The sequence below is a fragment of the Ischnura elegans genome, chromosome 11 (genome assembly GCF_921293095.1).
Source record: "Ischnura elegans chromosome 11, ioIscEleg1.1, whole genome shotgun sequence".
Classification (NCBI taxonomy): domain Eukaryota; kingdom Metazoa; phylum Arthropoda; class Insecta; order Odonata; family Coenagrionidae; genus Ischnura; species Ischnura elegans.
Window position 1 is genome coordinate 57,028,056 of NC_060256.1, and position 14,262 is coordinate 57,042,317.

At 39.1% G+C, this 14,262-nt stretch overlaps 1 protein-coding gene across 1 annotated transcript in view; it reads left to right on the plus strand.

Annotated features, from left to right (window-relative positions):
• The window catches only part of LOC124167637 (titin), a 222,146-nt gene that overhangs the window by 27,799 nt on the left and 180,085 nt on the right, over positions 1-14,262 (plus strand). Inside the window, exon 11 of the mRNA XM_046545616.1 lies at positions 5,634-6,086. Within this exon, the coding sequence (XP_046401572.1) occupies positions 5,634-6,086 (453 nt within the window). The remainder of the gene's footprint in view (positions 1-5,633; positions 6,087-14,262) is intronic.

Here is a 14,262-nt window from a genome sequence, read left to right on the forward strand (position 1 = left end):
TCCCAGGTGAGGGCAGTCATATCCTCTTTCTAATTATGCCACCAGTTGAAAGATACACATTATTACATAGGGATGATGTGGGTTCCTTGAGAGGCTAAGGACCTAGCTTACCATCTTAGATATCCAATGCTGGTAGACTTCATTATTAAATGCCCTTTGATAGTCACATTAGATGCTGATGGAAATATGTGGAGGCTGGTTTTTGAATTCTCCCTTGATGATTCCTGCAAACCAAATACAGGTAATTCATAAAAAGATGTACAATTCACAAAAATAAATTTATAATATTAATTACATAGCTGTATAAATTAGTTTTTAACATGTGCAACTATTTGTTTCTTAATTGAACACCAATAAGTACGTCCTCCTTTTAAACCCATTTTATCTCTGAGGCGTTGACTCCAGTACAACAAATTCTCTTTGGATGGCACTTTGCATTTGCTTATTGCTTACCACCACAGAGAGGCAGTGCTGTCGGTAGGAGTGCTAAACAAAACACCTTTTTTCCCTTGATGGATGGGACTTGAGACATCATTTGTGAGAGATTTTACCAGATTCAATGACTCCCTGATGACCCAGACTGAGTTTATATTTGCTTATTATTAACTCGCGATCAATAGGCGATAAATTGGTACGGATTATTTTCATCATTACAATGCATAATATGATTCAATGCTTTCACAGCAAATTATGTGGGTAAACTATTCTCGGGATACCCACCAAGTTAATTCTTTTATAACAGCCAACGTTTCAAGCTCCGTCTCGGTGCTCAAATCCATCAAAATCAAGACAAAATCCATTTTCGGGAATGCAATTTTCAAAAATGGTCTGGGGTAGTGCCCCCAAATAGGTGAGGTAAGAAGATCAACATCATGGCCCCCAGGAGGAGGCCCCAAAGCATTCTAGTTCACCCCGGATTCCAGATGTCAATTCTTGATTCCACCGATTCTAGGGCACAGAATTGGAATCAAGATTTGATTGCCTAAGTTGATTCTGATTCCATCAATTCCAAGAAGATAAATATTTTGAAAATAGACTATAAGCTTGGGGTATAAGGGCCATTGTGCAATGTACATTATTAAGTTAACAATTCATGTTTGAAACCGTTAAAATGTTTAGTATTTTATTAAAGCTGAGGATATATTATCTAACGTGAATTTGGTATTTTTAATTAATATACTTTTTGGGCCACTTAATTGCCTTTGCTTCCCGTCAATTCTAAAATTTTAATGACAGCAATGCTACTGACATATCAATATGCCACCTGTTAGTATGAATAAGAATCGATGGAAACAGAATTGTAATTCAAATAGAAAAAAAGTGGAATCGACTCATCCTTATGTTTTACCTTTTTTTTCTGTGGAAAGAGTTAAACTGTATCACCAGCTGAAGTGTACTATCTACTTATATGTTGTGTCTCAGAGACTGATACAGAGTGAGAAATATGAAGAACTATGACGTCTATATACAGTGGCCTAGCAAGGGGGGAGGTTGGGAGGTCAGAACCCCCCCCCCTCTCCCCCCCCCCCTGACCCCAAAATATAAAAACACAATCACTTTGCTTCCCAAAAAGAAAAAAATATTGAAAAATCATGAATTTACAGCAATTTATTAGAAAAATGAAGTTTTTCCGCTTATGGAAACTATTAACTTTAATTAAAAACCCCCTACTCACTGTTATCAACAATTAATAACAATGTTCAATGTCCCATTGAAAATCCCACAAGATTTTCTCAGACTAAGTTCTCAGTACATATTCTCCAAAGGACGATCTTAGAGCAAATAAAATATCTATCTATCTGTATACTTAGTACCCTGTTTTTCAAAAATTTTCCCCTGTAGTCTTGGACCCCCCATAAAAAATTCCTGGTTACCCCACTGTCTATATGTAATGCAAATGTAAGAAGATTCAGTTGATGGCATGCCTCATCCCCTGCCATAGCCACAGCATGTGTGTCGAAGTCCTTAGTTTGACTGGAAAAAATCCATGAATAGTTAAAATATGGTTGGAAAAAGTATTGATCCCACGAGATCTGGCTGTCGAGCAAATTCTGTATTATTTTCAAAATCATCATAAGTTAACAATCCAAAGATTAGTTTGATGTATATCTCCATTCTGCTTTCCTATCTGCAAGGCTTTTCAATGGGAAGTATTTCTTCTCTTTCACATCCTTAGTAACGACCAAAATTAAGACATTCTCGTTAAGTTAAAAAATGAATCATTCCTGATGCAGTCAGTCACCACAGTTATATCAATGTTTAAAGAGTTTCACTGGTATGGGGTGTGCAATCACATTATAAATAATTTCTAATCAAATGCATGGTAATAAGGAATGTTTAGCTTTTAGAATAACAATGGACCCCCTGGGTAAAAGTGACAAGAGAAAAATTTAGGATTAGGTGTTCAATCCAGTTGGGCTACCTATTCACGGATCATCATTCATAGCCTCAATACATATTTAATACTATCTATCACTGCAATGAAGTTTATACAATATAGGTATCAAGTATAGTTTTTTACTGAATTAAATTTAAGGTATAATTAGTTATTTGCTCCTGTGCAACTTTCCTAATCCCTTATAAGATGTTTTTCCTTTAAGATATTTTTCATTTGTAAAAATTATTTTTATACAAGAATGCTTCTTGGGTTTATGATCTTTATGAGTTTATTCTCATGAGGCTATGATGTATGTTGTGTTTATTTTTATCAAATATGGTTTTATGTATGCAAACATCTGGTTCTACTTCAAATTTGTTGCAATATTGAGTATTCTATGGAAGTGTGGGCGGAAACTAAATTTCTTGAGCAATATAAATAATCATTTATCTCAAATTAGCTCTTTTCATAATATGAGGTCAGAAAAATACCCTCTTCATGATTGCAATTGGGTGGGAGCTACGCGGGATTCAGAGTTTTTGCACTAGATTAAGACTGGTGAAGCAACTAAGTGCAATTCTGTTTCTTTGTGACTCAATGGATTTCATGTTGGTATATTTGGAAGGGGAGGTCCAGGAGGGTCCAGAACCCCCGTCACCTCTCGAAATATAAAAAAGCAATAACTTTTGCTTCACAAAAGAAAACAAAATATTGAAAAATCTTTACTAAACAAAAGATTTCTTTGACGAATGAAGTTTTTTCAAAGGGAAAAGTGGCTCAATTAGTTTAAAACCCTCTCCGTAGGACCCTGTTCTTAAAAAATTTTCCACCTGATTAAGGATTCCCCCTCCCCCGACAAAATTCCTGGCTACCCCACCGACAATGCCTATACATGTTCCCAGGTCAAATGGTAAGGGCGAGATAAGAGAATTACTTAGTTTATCATATAGGCATAGGAATTGATTTTTCCTCTGACTCAACCATATATTCTCTGCAAATATAATCTGTTAGTAAAGTGGGTGATTGTTTAATTAATGATTTGGATTGTATTTAGAACCAATAACATGCCAGGTAACAAAAAAGTAGCAGCTAACTATCGTACATTAGATATCATCCCCCCAAATTTTACTGTAAATCTTGAGTCCATGTTTTCAACAGACTGAGTGAGTCGCAGGGAAATGGATAGACGCAGAGAAATACTATTTGGTTTCTGTAATAGAGCTTTATTCAATTTTCATTTCATTTTCCATTTATCAGAGATTACTAATTAATCAGTAAAGCAGCACGGAAAGGCCTCATATGAGATTTTTGTATCTAGTAGTTAAGGATATAAAAAAAGAAATACGTAAATATTAATAGATACGGTGATATGTAACATCATTAATTAGAGGGCTGTATCAAAATCAGGCTTTTTGATTGTCAATCAATGGTGACAATGATGAAAGATTGTTTCCAATATGTAATATAGTAATTGCATTCTCCACAGAAATATTCCCAAATTGTTTATTATGCTTAACATATGTGTGAGTTAATTTATATTTTTAGCCAAATGTTTGAATTATTGGCATTAGCTTTATTTATAACTCTGATATTAAGTTTTGATATGTTTATGAAAAGGAAAAAAAGCTACATGTGGGTAACTAACATTCAAAAATGTTGGCTTTACTGAAAAATCTGCCTTTCATTGGAACTATATGTGAAATCCAAGCTTCTTTACTCATCTGGATCTTATCCAACAACCTCATATTACCACTCATGGCAAAAGTTTAAAACATTCCTCCTCACTTCTCTTCTAATGACCTGGGAAGTGAAATAAAAACTTTTTTCTATGGCATATCGTACCATTATATGTCTGGGGAGGAGGAGGGTTATTTTGTCATAATAAGTAACCAAAATGGATTTACCCTATCACCTAGAGTTAACTATTGCATTTGCTGGAGGGTGCAAGCTACAACTATGATACCAACTTTCTATGCAGCATTAAAAAGAAGTTATTGTCAAATTCTGTGAAATCGGTTTCTTTTTAGTCAGGAGTTAGTGGAAAGGGAGAAAAATTGTATATTTTATACAATGAATGATCTTTGATGGGCTAGGTCTTTCCATTTCAGTTCATACTATTTTGGGTGGACCTTTATAAAAATACTGATCAGACATGGAGAGACATGGGTCCAGGTTTGAATCCTCACTAAGCCAAATGATTTTTTCACACTGGATTTCATCCTTGGTGTACCTAATTGTACATGGATATTCACACCATTCTTAAAAGAAGATTGAACCAGTAGGGGTTCCAAAACGTCCAGACAACCTGGTTATGTGGTCCCACCTGAAGAGTCTATTCTAACCCTAAGTGTATTTTAACTCTAAGTGTGGGAACGTTTTATATGTTTTGCATGCTGACTGTGGTATTTACACAAAAATTTTATTTCAACCTGGATATCTTGCACTTGGGCACATTCCCTTGCCATAAGGATCGCTAAGGGGTTCAATTCAAACATACCAGCCCTTGCGGCAGGAGGTACCTCCTGCACTGGCGGTCATCTCTGCACTGGCTTGCAGCTAAAATCTTGAACTCCCTCAGCCCAAGGGTTAATGAATCATAAACCGTGGAAGCTTCTACAAAGAAAACGCCCATAAATAACCTTTTTCCTTGTACCAATGAACTCAATCAAATGAAAACCTAAGCCATTCAATCAGTGGTGGATCCAGGATAGGGACTAGGGGGGACTAAACGGGGAACATAGAGGGTAATCTCCCTGCAGTAGTGGGGGTCCGAACAAAATTACCATTTTATTTAGTGTAGATTTCATCGCCCTTCTCTCGCCTCTCTCTGGATCCGCCATTACCATCAATTACTGCATCCTCGTGTCTCCCTCGTTTCATTGGTCCTGGGTTCGTACACTTTTCTGGCTATTTTGAAAGCTTCTACGAAGAATTATGCTGCTCATAAGTGGCCTTTTTTCTTGTACCAATGAACTCAAGCATAATCTCTATTGTCTCAGGTTCAACTTTGTGGAAGTTCATTCTAAAAAATGAAAAGAAAAAACTGTATTTATTCACCAATTTATTCTCGCGGTACTACTTGTTTCGACGCAGCGGCGTCATCCTTCATGTACCTGATGATGACTGCGTCGAAACTTGTTGTACCGCGAGAATAAATTGGTGGATAAATACATAGTTTTTTCTTTGTTAGAACTCAAGCAACTGAAAACCTATGCCCATCAATGACTGTATCCGTTCTGTCTTTCTCCTTTCATAGGCCCTGGGTCCGGACACGTCTCTGGCTACAGCCTATGCGGTACCGCAGTGTCCTCCACTTCGTCTAACGCTTCATCTTCGCCATTCCCCGGAGGCCTCGGCCCGGGAAGGGGCTGGTATCCGAGGCACCGGCACCACGGTGCCCAACAAGCCTCCTCATCCTCGTCCTCGCAGCACCAGCACCCGGCCCACAACAGGCCGCGCCCCGCGTCCACCGAACACCTCGACCGCCTGACGTCGGCCCCAGCGCCGGGCAGCACGGCCTGGGACCTCCACGGCTACGGGCCCGCGAGGGCCGTGGTCGGAGGCGGAGCGGCCGCCCTCACGGGTATCTGCGGGCCAGGGCCGGGAGCCAGGAAGCCCCTTACGCTGCCTCCCAACCTCACCCCCAAGTTCTTCCATCGGTCGCCGAGGGAGGCCCTCAGGAGAGTGACCAGTTTGCTGATCAGGAAGGGTGAGTCCAATCTAGTCCTTTCCGTTTTTTATTACAGCAGGGGTCGGTAATCGTTCATTTGTGCCGTTTAGCGTTTTATGCGGTTATACATGGTGGAGAAAAAGTGTGCCGCGAAATATTAACTCTGGAAAGCCGATGCCAGTGGAATCGGAAACCCAGGGCGAGCCCGCAAGGGGTACACTCTCGAGGACCGGGAACCAAGTCAGAGACTTCTACGCCTGCGCCATCTCAAGAGGGGAAAGACTGAGGAAGGAAAAAGAATATGAGGCATCGCCGCGATGAGAGCGCGACGACACCTCCAAGGAAGGGATAGGTTTGGAAGAGAGGGATTGGTTAATGCCCTTGCCGCTATGAGAGCGACCAGGGCCCACTACTAGCGAAACCATGATTTACTGTTTCTACCGAGAAGAAAAAAATCCTATGGGGGAGGAAATTTCTACATAGCCGATGCCAGTCGCAACCAAAATTACCAATGATGTTTTGGTGGAAAACTCACCATTATTTAACTACAGAAACTTTGAGCCAAGTGCTACGACTGGCCGCGAGTTTGTCCTATTGCCGGATGCTATGGACAAATCATGACTTGGATAGCTTTGCCTGCCAGAGACCACGATGTATCAAAGGCATCCGGCGACAGAACAAACTCGCGGCCAATCGAATCGCTTGGCTCAAAGTTTCTGTAGTTTATAAATGGTGCGTTATCGACCTAAACGTCATCAGCAATTTTGGTTCCTACTAGCATCAGGTATCCATGATTAAAATTTCGTGACGCAATTTTCCTACAACCTGCATATGCGACACCACCAGGAAACTCTCCCGAACTCTAGCACCCCTCTGGTGGTCGGGACGGTGTCACGAGCGATACAGATGCAGGTAGAGAGGAAGATCGCATCCTAGCATGATGTCATACATTTTTATTTTTTCCCCATCTTCAAGTTTCCAAAAGAGCCGCATCATTCTCTTTCCGGGAAGGCGAAATTTCTTAATCACGCCCTATCTTGGATGCCGCGAATAACCTTTCCTTCACGTTCTCCCTTCTAGAGTCACGGTTTTCAATTTTTTCACTTCTCTTTGGCTGATGCAATTCTCTCTACGTCCTCATTTCCATGCCCATATTCGACCATAATACTATCTGACGGACGTGACCTGTATGCCACCTGATCTGAGTCGTCGCGTGAAACTCCACCCAGACACACGGTGCATCTGCACCTCGACAGCTATCAAATGGAAACATCTTTTTGACAGCTAAGAGGGTATCCATTAATTACGTGAGGCGTTTAGTGGGGTAAATTCGCAACTCGAAACACTGGATTCTTATCACTGATCATTGGAAGCCTTATTTTAAATGTCCGTAACGCACGAACGAGTCTTCTTACGTTAGTTAAATCCAGATTCACCCATTTTGTGCAATATAAAAAATAATACCCAGAGCTTTGTGTCATTTCACCACATTTTAAACGGACGCATCGCTTGCGTTCGATTTTTACGACGAATGACTAGTGTGAAACAGACTTCACCGATTCCAATTTTTCAGAGTGTATAGAGTGGATCTTTCCCTTTGAGTCAAATATGAATATGAAAACGAAACCTCATGGAAAATACTGGGCCAAGTCGAATCTCATCCAATCTCACGAGGGGAAGAGGTTCTGGCAAGTATCACGTATTTTTTTCTATAAGAAACAGTGTTAAATTATGATTTTAGGAATCTTTACTACTTGTCTTAACTAATCATAAATAAATATATCAGACAATCAATAACAAATCCAACGCAATGATGTATAGATTAACGTATTTCCACTGAAAATACGCAATTTGAACAATTTCACGTGAGATTAGAGGGAGGGGTCGAGCGAAATCTCACGATATCTAACCAAAGGGGAGTGGAGGTCCAATAATCGCCAAAATCACCTCACCTAATTAATCCCTAGCTTGGGCCGCTTTTGTCAGAGTCGTGGGTAAATTTTGGCGTTTGGGAAACTTTCACCTCGGCACTCTATGGTGTGATGGAAATTAACATAAATATAAAATCTGATGATTCAAGCGTGATGGAGTGGATTTTTCCATATTGAAATAAATACCTACTTGCAATTTTGCACGATTATAAAATTTATTACGATGTAGGTTTCAATGCTACTACATAATCCTCATACTACATCATCTTAAATGTTATAACCGTTGTATAATTGCAAGTATTTATTTCAGTAATTACGTTACCATTTGAATACCTGTTCTGTCAATTGTAGCAATAAATCTTTCCAGGCTTCAACGATCTTCATATTTATTCCAAGAACAAATCAGAACCATCTATGCTTTACTGTATAGCGTATAATGTAGAATCTTTCACGTGTTTAGTGACGGTAAGTAGGCAAAAAAATGGAAAAAATAATAAATTATATCAATATTTTTATGACGCAGAGTGAGAAATTAAAATTAAATTTAAGAATCTATCGTATTTCGAAGACTGGAGAAGGCTTCTTGAACAGTATGTTTGCGACAGAAAGTAAAAAAATAGGTGAATTTGTAGGTGGAGACAGCTATGTAAGAAATATACCCAGGAAGTATCATTACTCATTAAATTCCATTTCTTCAACTTCGCCCCAGTATTTTTTCTCATGCAAAAATTAAAAATTGAGATTCAGGCAAATGTGGATGTTAATAAAATTGTACCTACTCAATACACCCTGAAAGTTTCACAAGTTGATAACATTCATTCAACGTCACAAGTAATTCTTTACGAAAAAAAAAACAAAGTACGAGAGGTCGAATGGCGGTGATGCATCCTCTTAACGACAATTGGCGGAATGGGGCCAGAGAATCCAAGAAAGTCGCGAACTTAAAGACGGGTGCATCTTGCTAAAGGCTAGAAGCACGCCGGTATACTGTACTAAGCTGTGACCCACCCCCTAATACATACAGGTTGATGCAAAAAAAGACACTTGTCCCCATTCATCTCTTCGTACAATATCACTGTTCGGACTGCACCTTGCCATTGCTCTCTCGACTGTTTAAGGAGATAGGAACGCCGGGACTGCGAAGGAGAGGTTACCAACAAAGTCAGTCCTTAAATAGAGACGGTTGGATATATACTCGGATACGCGAGTGATCCCCATAAAAGGAACAGCTGAGGGCAGCATTGATAAGTGGGCCAGTGGAACGGGAACCACACTTCTTTCCCCCTCTTACCCTCACCCTTTCCTCCGTTCCCCTCCCCTCAATGCTCACTCGACCCCTCCTCCCTTCACCCATCCACAGATCACAAGTGCTCCATCACAACACTGCACTTCTTCAATTGTGTGCGAGCTGGCTTTCTGGATTTGCTCGTGGTTAATTAAATAAGTTGATCAATTTGTCTATTTATCACACTTTATTTGGTACACCTCAGGGGTTCCAAAGAAGAGTCCTCCCTTCACCCATCCACAGCTCGCAAATGCTAGATCAAAACACTGCAATTTTTCAATTTATTGTATGCCAGCTGACCGTGCGGCTACTTAAACTTTTTGTTAAAAAAAAGTTGGTCACTTTGTCTAATCCACTCACATTATTTGGCACACCTCAGGTACACCAAAGTCATAGAGAAAATAAATAAAAAGAGTACTCCGTGCGCCCATGCACAGTTCGCGAATGCTCACTCAAAACACTGCACTTCATCAATTGTATGCGAGCTAGCTTTGTGGAATTTGCTCGTGGCTAATTAAATAAGTTGATCATATTGTTTATTCCACACGCTTTGTTTGTTTCACCTCAAGTGTTCCAAAGTAAAAGAGAAAAAAAAGAAAAGTGTGAGAGTAACAGTGATCAGAAAACACATTATTATTAAAGTATTCTACCGATTGAGGTAGATTTCCATGGAGTATTTACAAAATATTCTGGCAGTCTTTATGGACTTCACTCTTCTTTTCAAAATGAGGCCTACTCTATTTCATTCTATCCAAAAATCCTATTCTCTTCCTTCCCTTGTTTACCAAACATTCTACCCTACAACACCGTTTCCAACATCCCCTCCCTGCTACCTACTCGCTCCATCCACACCTTCTGTCCCCTCCGTATCTCATCTAGAAGCTGCCCATCCTCACCCGCCATGTCCAGCACTTCGTCATTCCTCCTCCTCTCCGTCCACATCACTTTCTCCGGCACTATCATTAAACTTTCCTTGCGAGACCCCTTTTAGCAACGTATAGCTGCAGTGTAGCGGCTGGATATGTGCTAAGGAAATATGTAAAATGTGAGAAAGATCCCGAAATTCTTATTGCACTTGGATGTGAGACCTCAGAACATAGAAGGAAAATGAGAAGACTATATGGGATGTATAGCATAGTCTGCGGGGAAATAGCATGGGCAGAGCTTGGGAATTAAATAGCCACAAAACTCTTCGAGGGAGAAAACTGATCACCAATATAAGATATAATATAAGTGCTGGTCACAAAGGGCACAAAAAAATTAAAAAAAGGTTAAGGAATTTATCGGGAATTAAGTGTCTTTTTTATCTTTTGATTGCTTCTTTTCTGTTATCGCGTGGAAATATGTCCACTTTTAACTATTTCAATAATAATAATAACAACAAGTATTTGTCTTGCTGCAACGTTACTTCAAGAGAAAATTGAGCTTTTTTTTAAACCAAGGACCACACTCGTTAAAGTTAAGCCGTTTTTAACTATTTTGAACCAGCAGGCGTCCTTTTCAGGTTTTCAGTTCCATATTTAAGCCAATTTGAGTCAAGTTAAGCTGTTATGAACAAAGCTTGAACCGTCTCGCCCGGGTGAATGCAAATATCGTTAATGAAGCGGCAACCGCAGCTCGAGGCCCAGAAGGCGCTTGAGCATGAATCAGGTGGCCTCATTATTCGCCGCGGCAATAACCTCCTCCTCAGATCTGCAATCAAAGTTAATAATGCAAAAGGATGTCTTATTCATTTTATTACCCCAAAAAAATCTCACGACGACCAATTGGTCCAATAACCAGAATAAGATAAAGAGCTGGGATGAACAATAATATCGAAATAGAGTTTTTGGGTCGATGAGATCAAGCGCAAAATATTATGAAAGGGTCATCAGTATCTTAAATTGCATCCCAATTTTAACTTAATGCCCGCGTATCTCACCAACTGTTATCTGACGAAAGTGGAGTTGAAGGAATTCGTAGCAGAAGGAAGTATCCAATATTAGCGTATTATTTTAAATTCAGCGAAACCCAGGTCAATTAAATTAATGGGGAAGTATGGTTTCTGTTTAATGCATTTTATCTAACCTTTGTCCTCCCTAAAATCACCAACTCTCATGAGTTAATACGAAAAATAAATTACAAACAAAATACGTAGGCTAAGCATACGTTTATTATCACGTACTCAAGCAAATCGACTGATTAATACAATTGTTCTTTGTACATGTATGTATATGACTTGAGATGAAGGCTTCACATTTTTCTATTCCTCCCTAGTTCATACGCGCGAGTTGTAGCATACCTATTTGCACTGTTTCAATTAACCTGGGTTTGATTAGTTGAGGTTTTACTGTATATGCGTAATTATACTGTTTGGTTATATGTATATACATATCAACTTCAGAAAGGTAGCTTCATCGAATTCGGAAGGTGATGAGTGTCCTTATTACAAATGTATCGCCAAATATGGCGTTTTCATTGTTCAAAAAAGCGTAAAGAAAATGTACTCAAATTTTACGCCAAATATCATACCCGCAACTAAATCCTCATTCACATTTCAACTTACTTGGCGGGACTTTGGGAGTTGGAACTTGAAAGTGTCCTCAAGCTAATTTGAATTTGCCTAGCCAATATTTCAGCAAATATCTACTTTCTTTGACTTTTTTGTGTGAAGAAAGGTGCGACTGTCTATTGACAGTCTTAACAACTATCGTGAAGTCAAACAAAATCGATTTCATGACCGATGCGCAGTCTGAACTGTGATTGCTGGAATATTTCACTTGGTCTGGGCTATAAAAAGTCAAGTATTACTGGTTAAGTTGTTGTAAACGGGACTTGTAGGCTAAGTGGCGCTAAACAAGCGTGACGTTGCAGTGTCACCCTCTTTGTTTTATAGAACGACAAGTATTGTGCCGATGTAGCCAAGGAATTGATGTTTGTGTCGAGCGTAAAGAATCTCTGCCATGGGCGACAGATGATGAGCACTTCGGACGGCCTCACCGTTTCCATGACACCAATAGTGGTCTCTTGACCGCGTCTAGCTTGTATCGTCGGAATCGCCTACGTCATCATGCTTACTTTCAACTTATGCATTCCTCATCTGTCTCGCATGGTCAGTGAATTTAATTTAGTAATCCAGCGAAACGATGTGCGACTTGTTAAGCATACACTTTAGACTTTTTCCAAACTTCTACCCAACTGCACCTTAGTTTACCGAGTCTACTATTTTGATGGAGTTTATTTCCTCTAGCATTCTCACGTTTCTTGTGAGTCTAACTAAAATAATCACGATCAATCGTACTGAAATTAACGTGTAGCAAAAAATTGGTAGCCTCCATTTTCCATTTCTCATTCTAAACATCATTCCAATCTCTTGATTTTCGATATTTATCAGTGCTAAATTTTTTGACGAAGGGGAAATTTATTTCATTCAGTGAGTTTTTGAAGAATTCTCAATAAAATTCTTTAGACTTATCCTACATTGAACCATGAAGAACGTCCCTTTTAATTTCTTTTAAAGTATTAGCCTATCGTGTAGGAGATAATCACGATTAATCGTACTGGATTTAATGCCCTCTCTTTTAATTTTCTTCCCAATAAAGACGTTAAGTTTATGATGCTAAGAATTCTTGATACGTAAGTACCGTTTCCTGCCAGTTGTAATTCAGAGTTAAAAAAACACGATGACTAACCATCGTGACTAATTGGACTCAAGTGTCTGCCTTAAATAACAGGTGTAGCGATGGACCGTTATTGAGATAAGCGATGGTATGGGAGGTAACAGAAATTCTCATTTCTTTTCCCTCAACCGAGCTTTCTTAAAAGTTTAGCGATCTTCGCTATTCTCATTTGATTAAAGGTAGGACGCAAAAACAGACGGTGTGACTATTTTACTTTTTTTCTATTCGCACGCTTCTTAGCACCATATATAATACCTTACTTAACCTTAATAACTTTGGGAAAAAATCAATATTTGAGTAATTATAGCAGGCGTGACTTGATGGAAATCCTCTATCATTGGAGTTGAAGGAATAAAAACTTCGCTTTTTCCTCATAGTCATTTATTTTGTCCGACCATGGTTTCGTTACAACATAACATTTTCAAGGTTTTTCACAGATTAATATTACATATTCATTGGAGCTTGAAAATGTTACGCCGTATTAAAACCATGGTCGGACAGAATATATCACCATGTAGAAAAAGCCGAGTTTTTATTCCTTCCACTCCAACGAAATCAATATTTGATACTCGTTACGAATTAACTTTTTATTTACATATATCCATTACCGCCAAAAACAGTACACCCGTGGCCGTCTAACTACAGGGCCAATTCAAAATAGAACTATGAGTGATCGCAAACACCTATGTCCTGGATAGAGGCTACATACCCTGGTGGGACTCGAACCCGCGACCCTCGATTCGGCAGGCGAGGAATTTACTCCGATACCACCAAGATCGGCAAATTCTAACTAGTTGATACATCCAAAGTAAAAGCAGGTCCTTCCAAAATAAAACCACAAAGTATGCACTGATTCAGCGACTGCGCTGTGGAAAAAATCAGTAGGTGCCAACTTTTCTCGTAGTTTGTCCTTCGCATCGCAAGCAAAACAGATAAAATTGCTGATGTCTTTGAGACTAAGAAAGTGGAGGAAAAAGAAGCAGTCGTTACAAAGTAAAAATTATTTTTCTCAGCAATCGGATTTTTATCTCTTCTGCCCTGCCTTATCCCATATGTTCCACCCCATTTAAACTCATTAGCTACGTATCTCAATACTACGTAAAGGTAGAATCAGCAATTACTCATTCATCTTTTCATAGCTTCTGACATTAATGTTCAGTCGCCAATAAAAAATTAATAGAGGAAAATGTATGCATGTAATTGCAATATGTGGTGGCGTACTCTTCGTTTAAAACGCTTGAGAAAATATAAAAGAATTCAAAAGCTCAAATCATTAAAAATGTGCCCCGATCCCCCATTCTAAATATTAGTTTGACCAGTGAAGTGTCGCTAATGGTAAT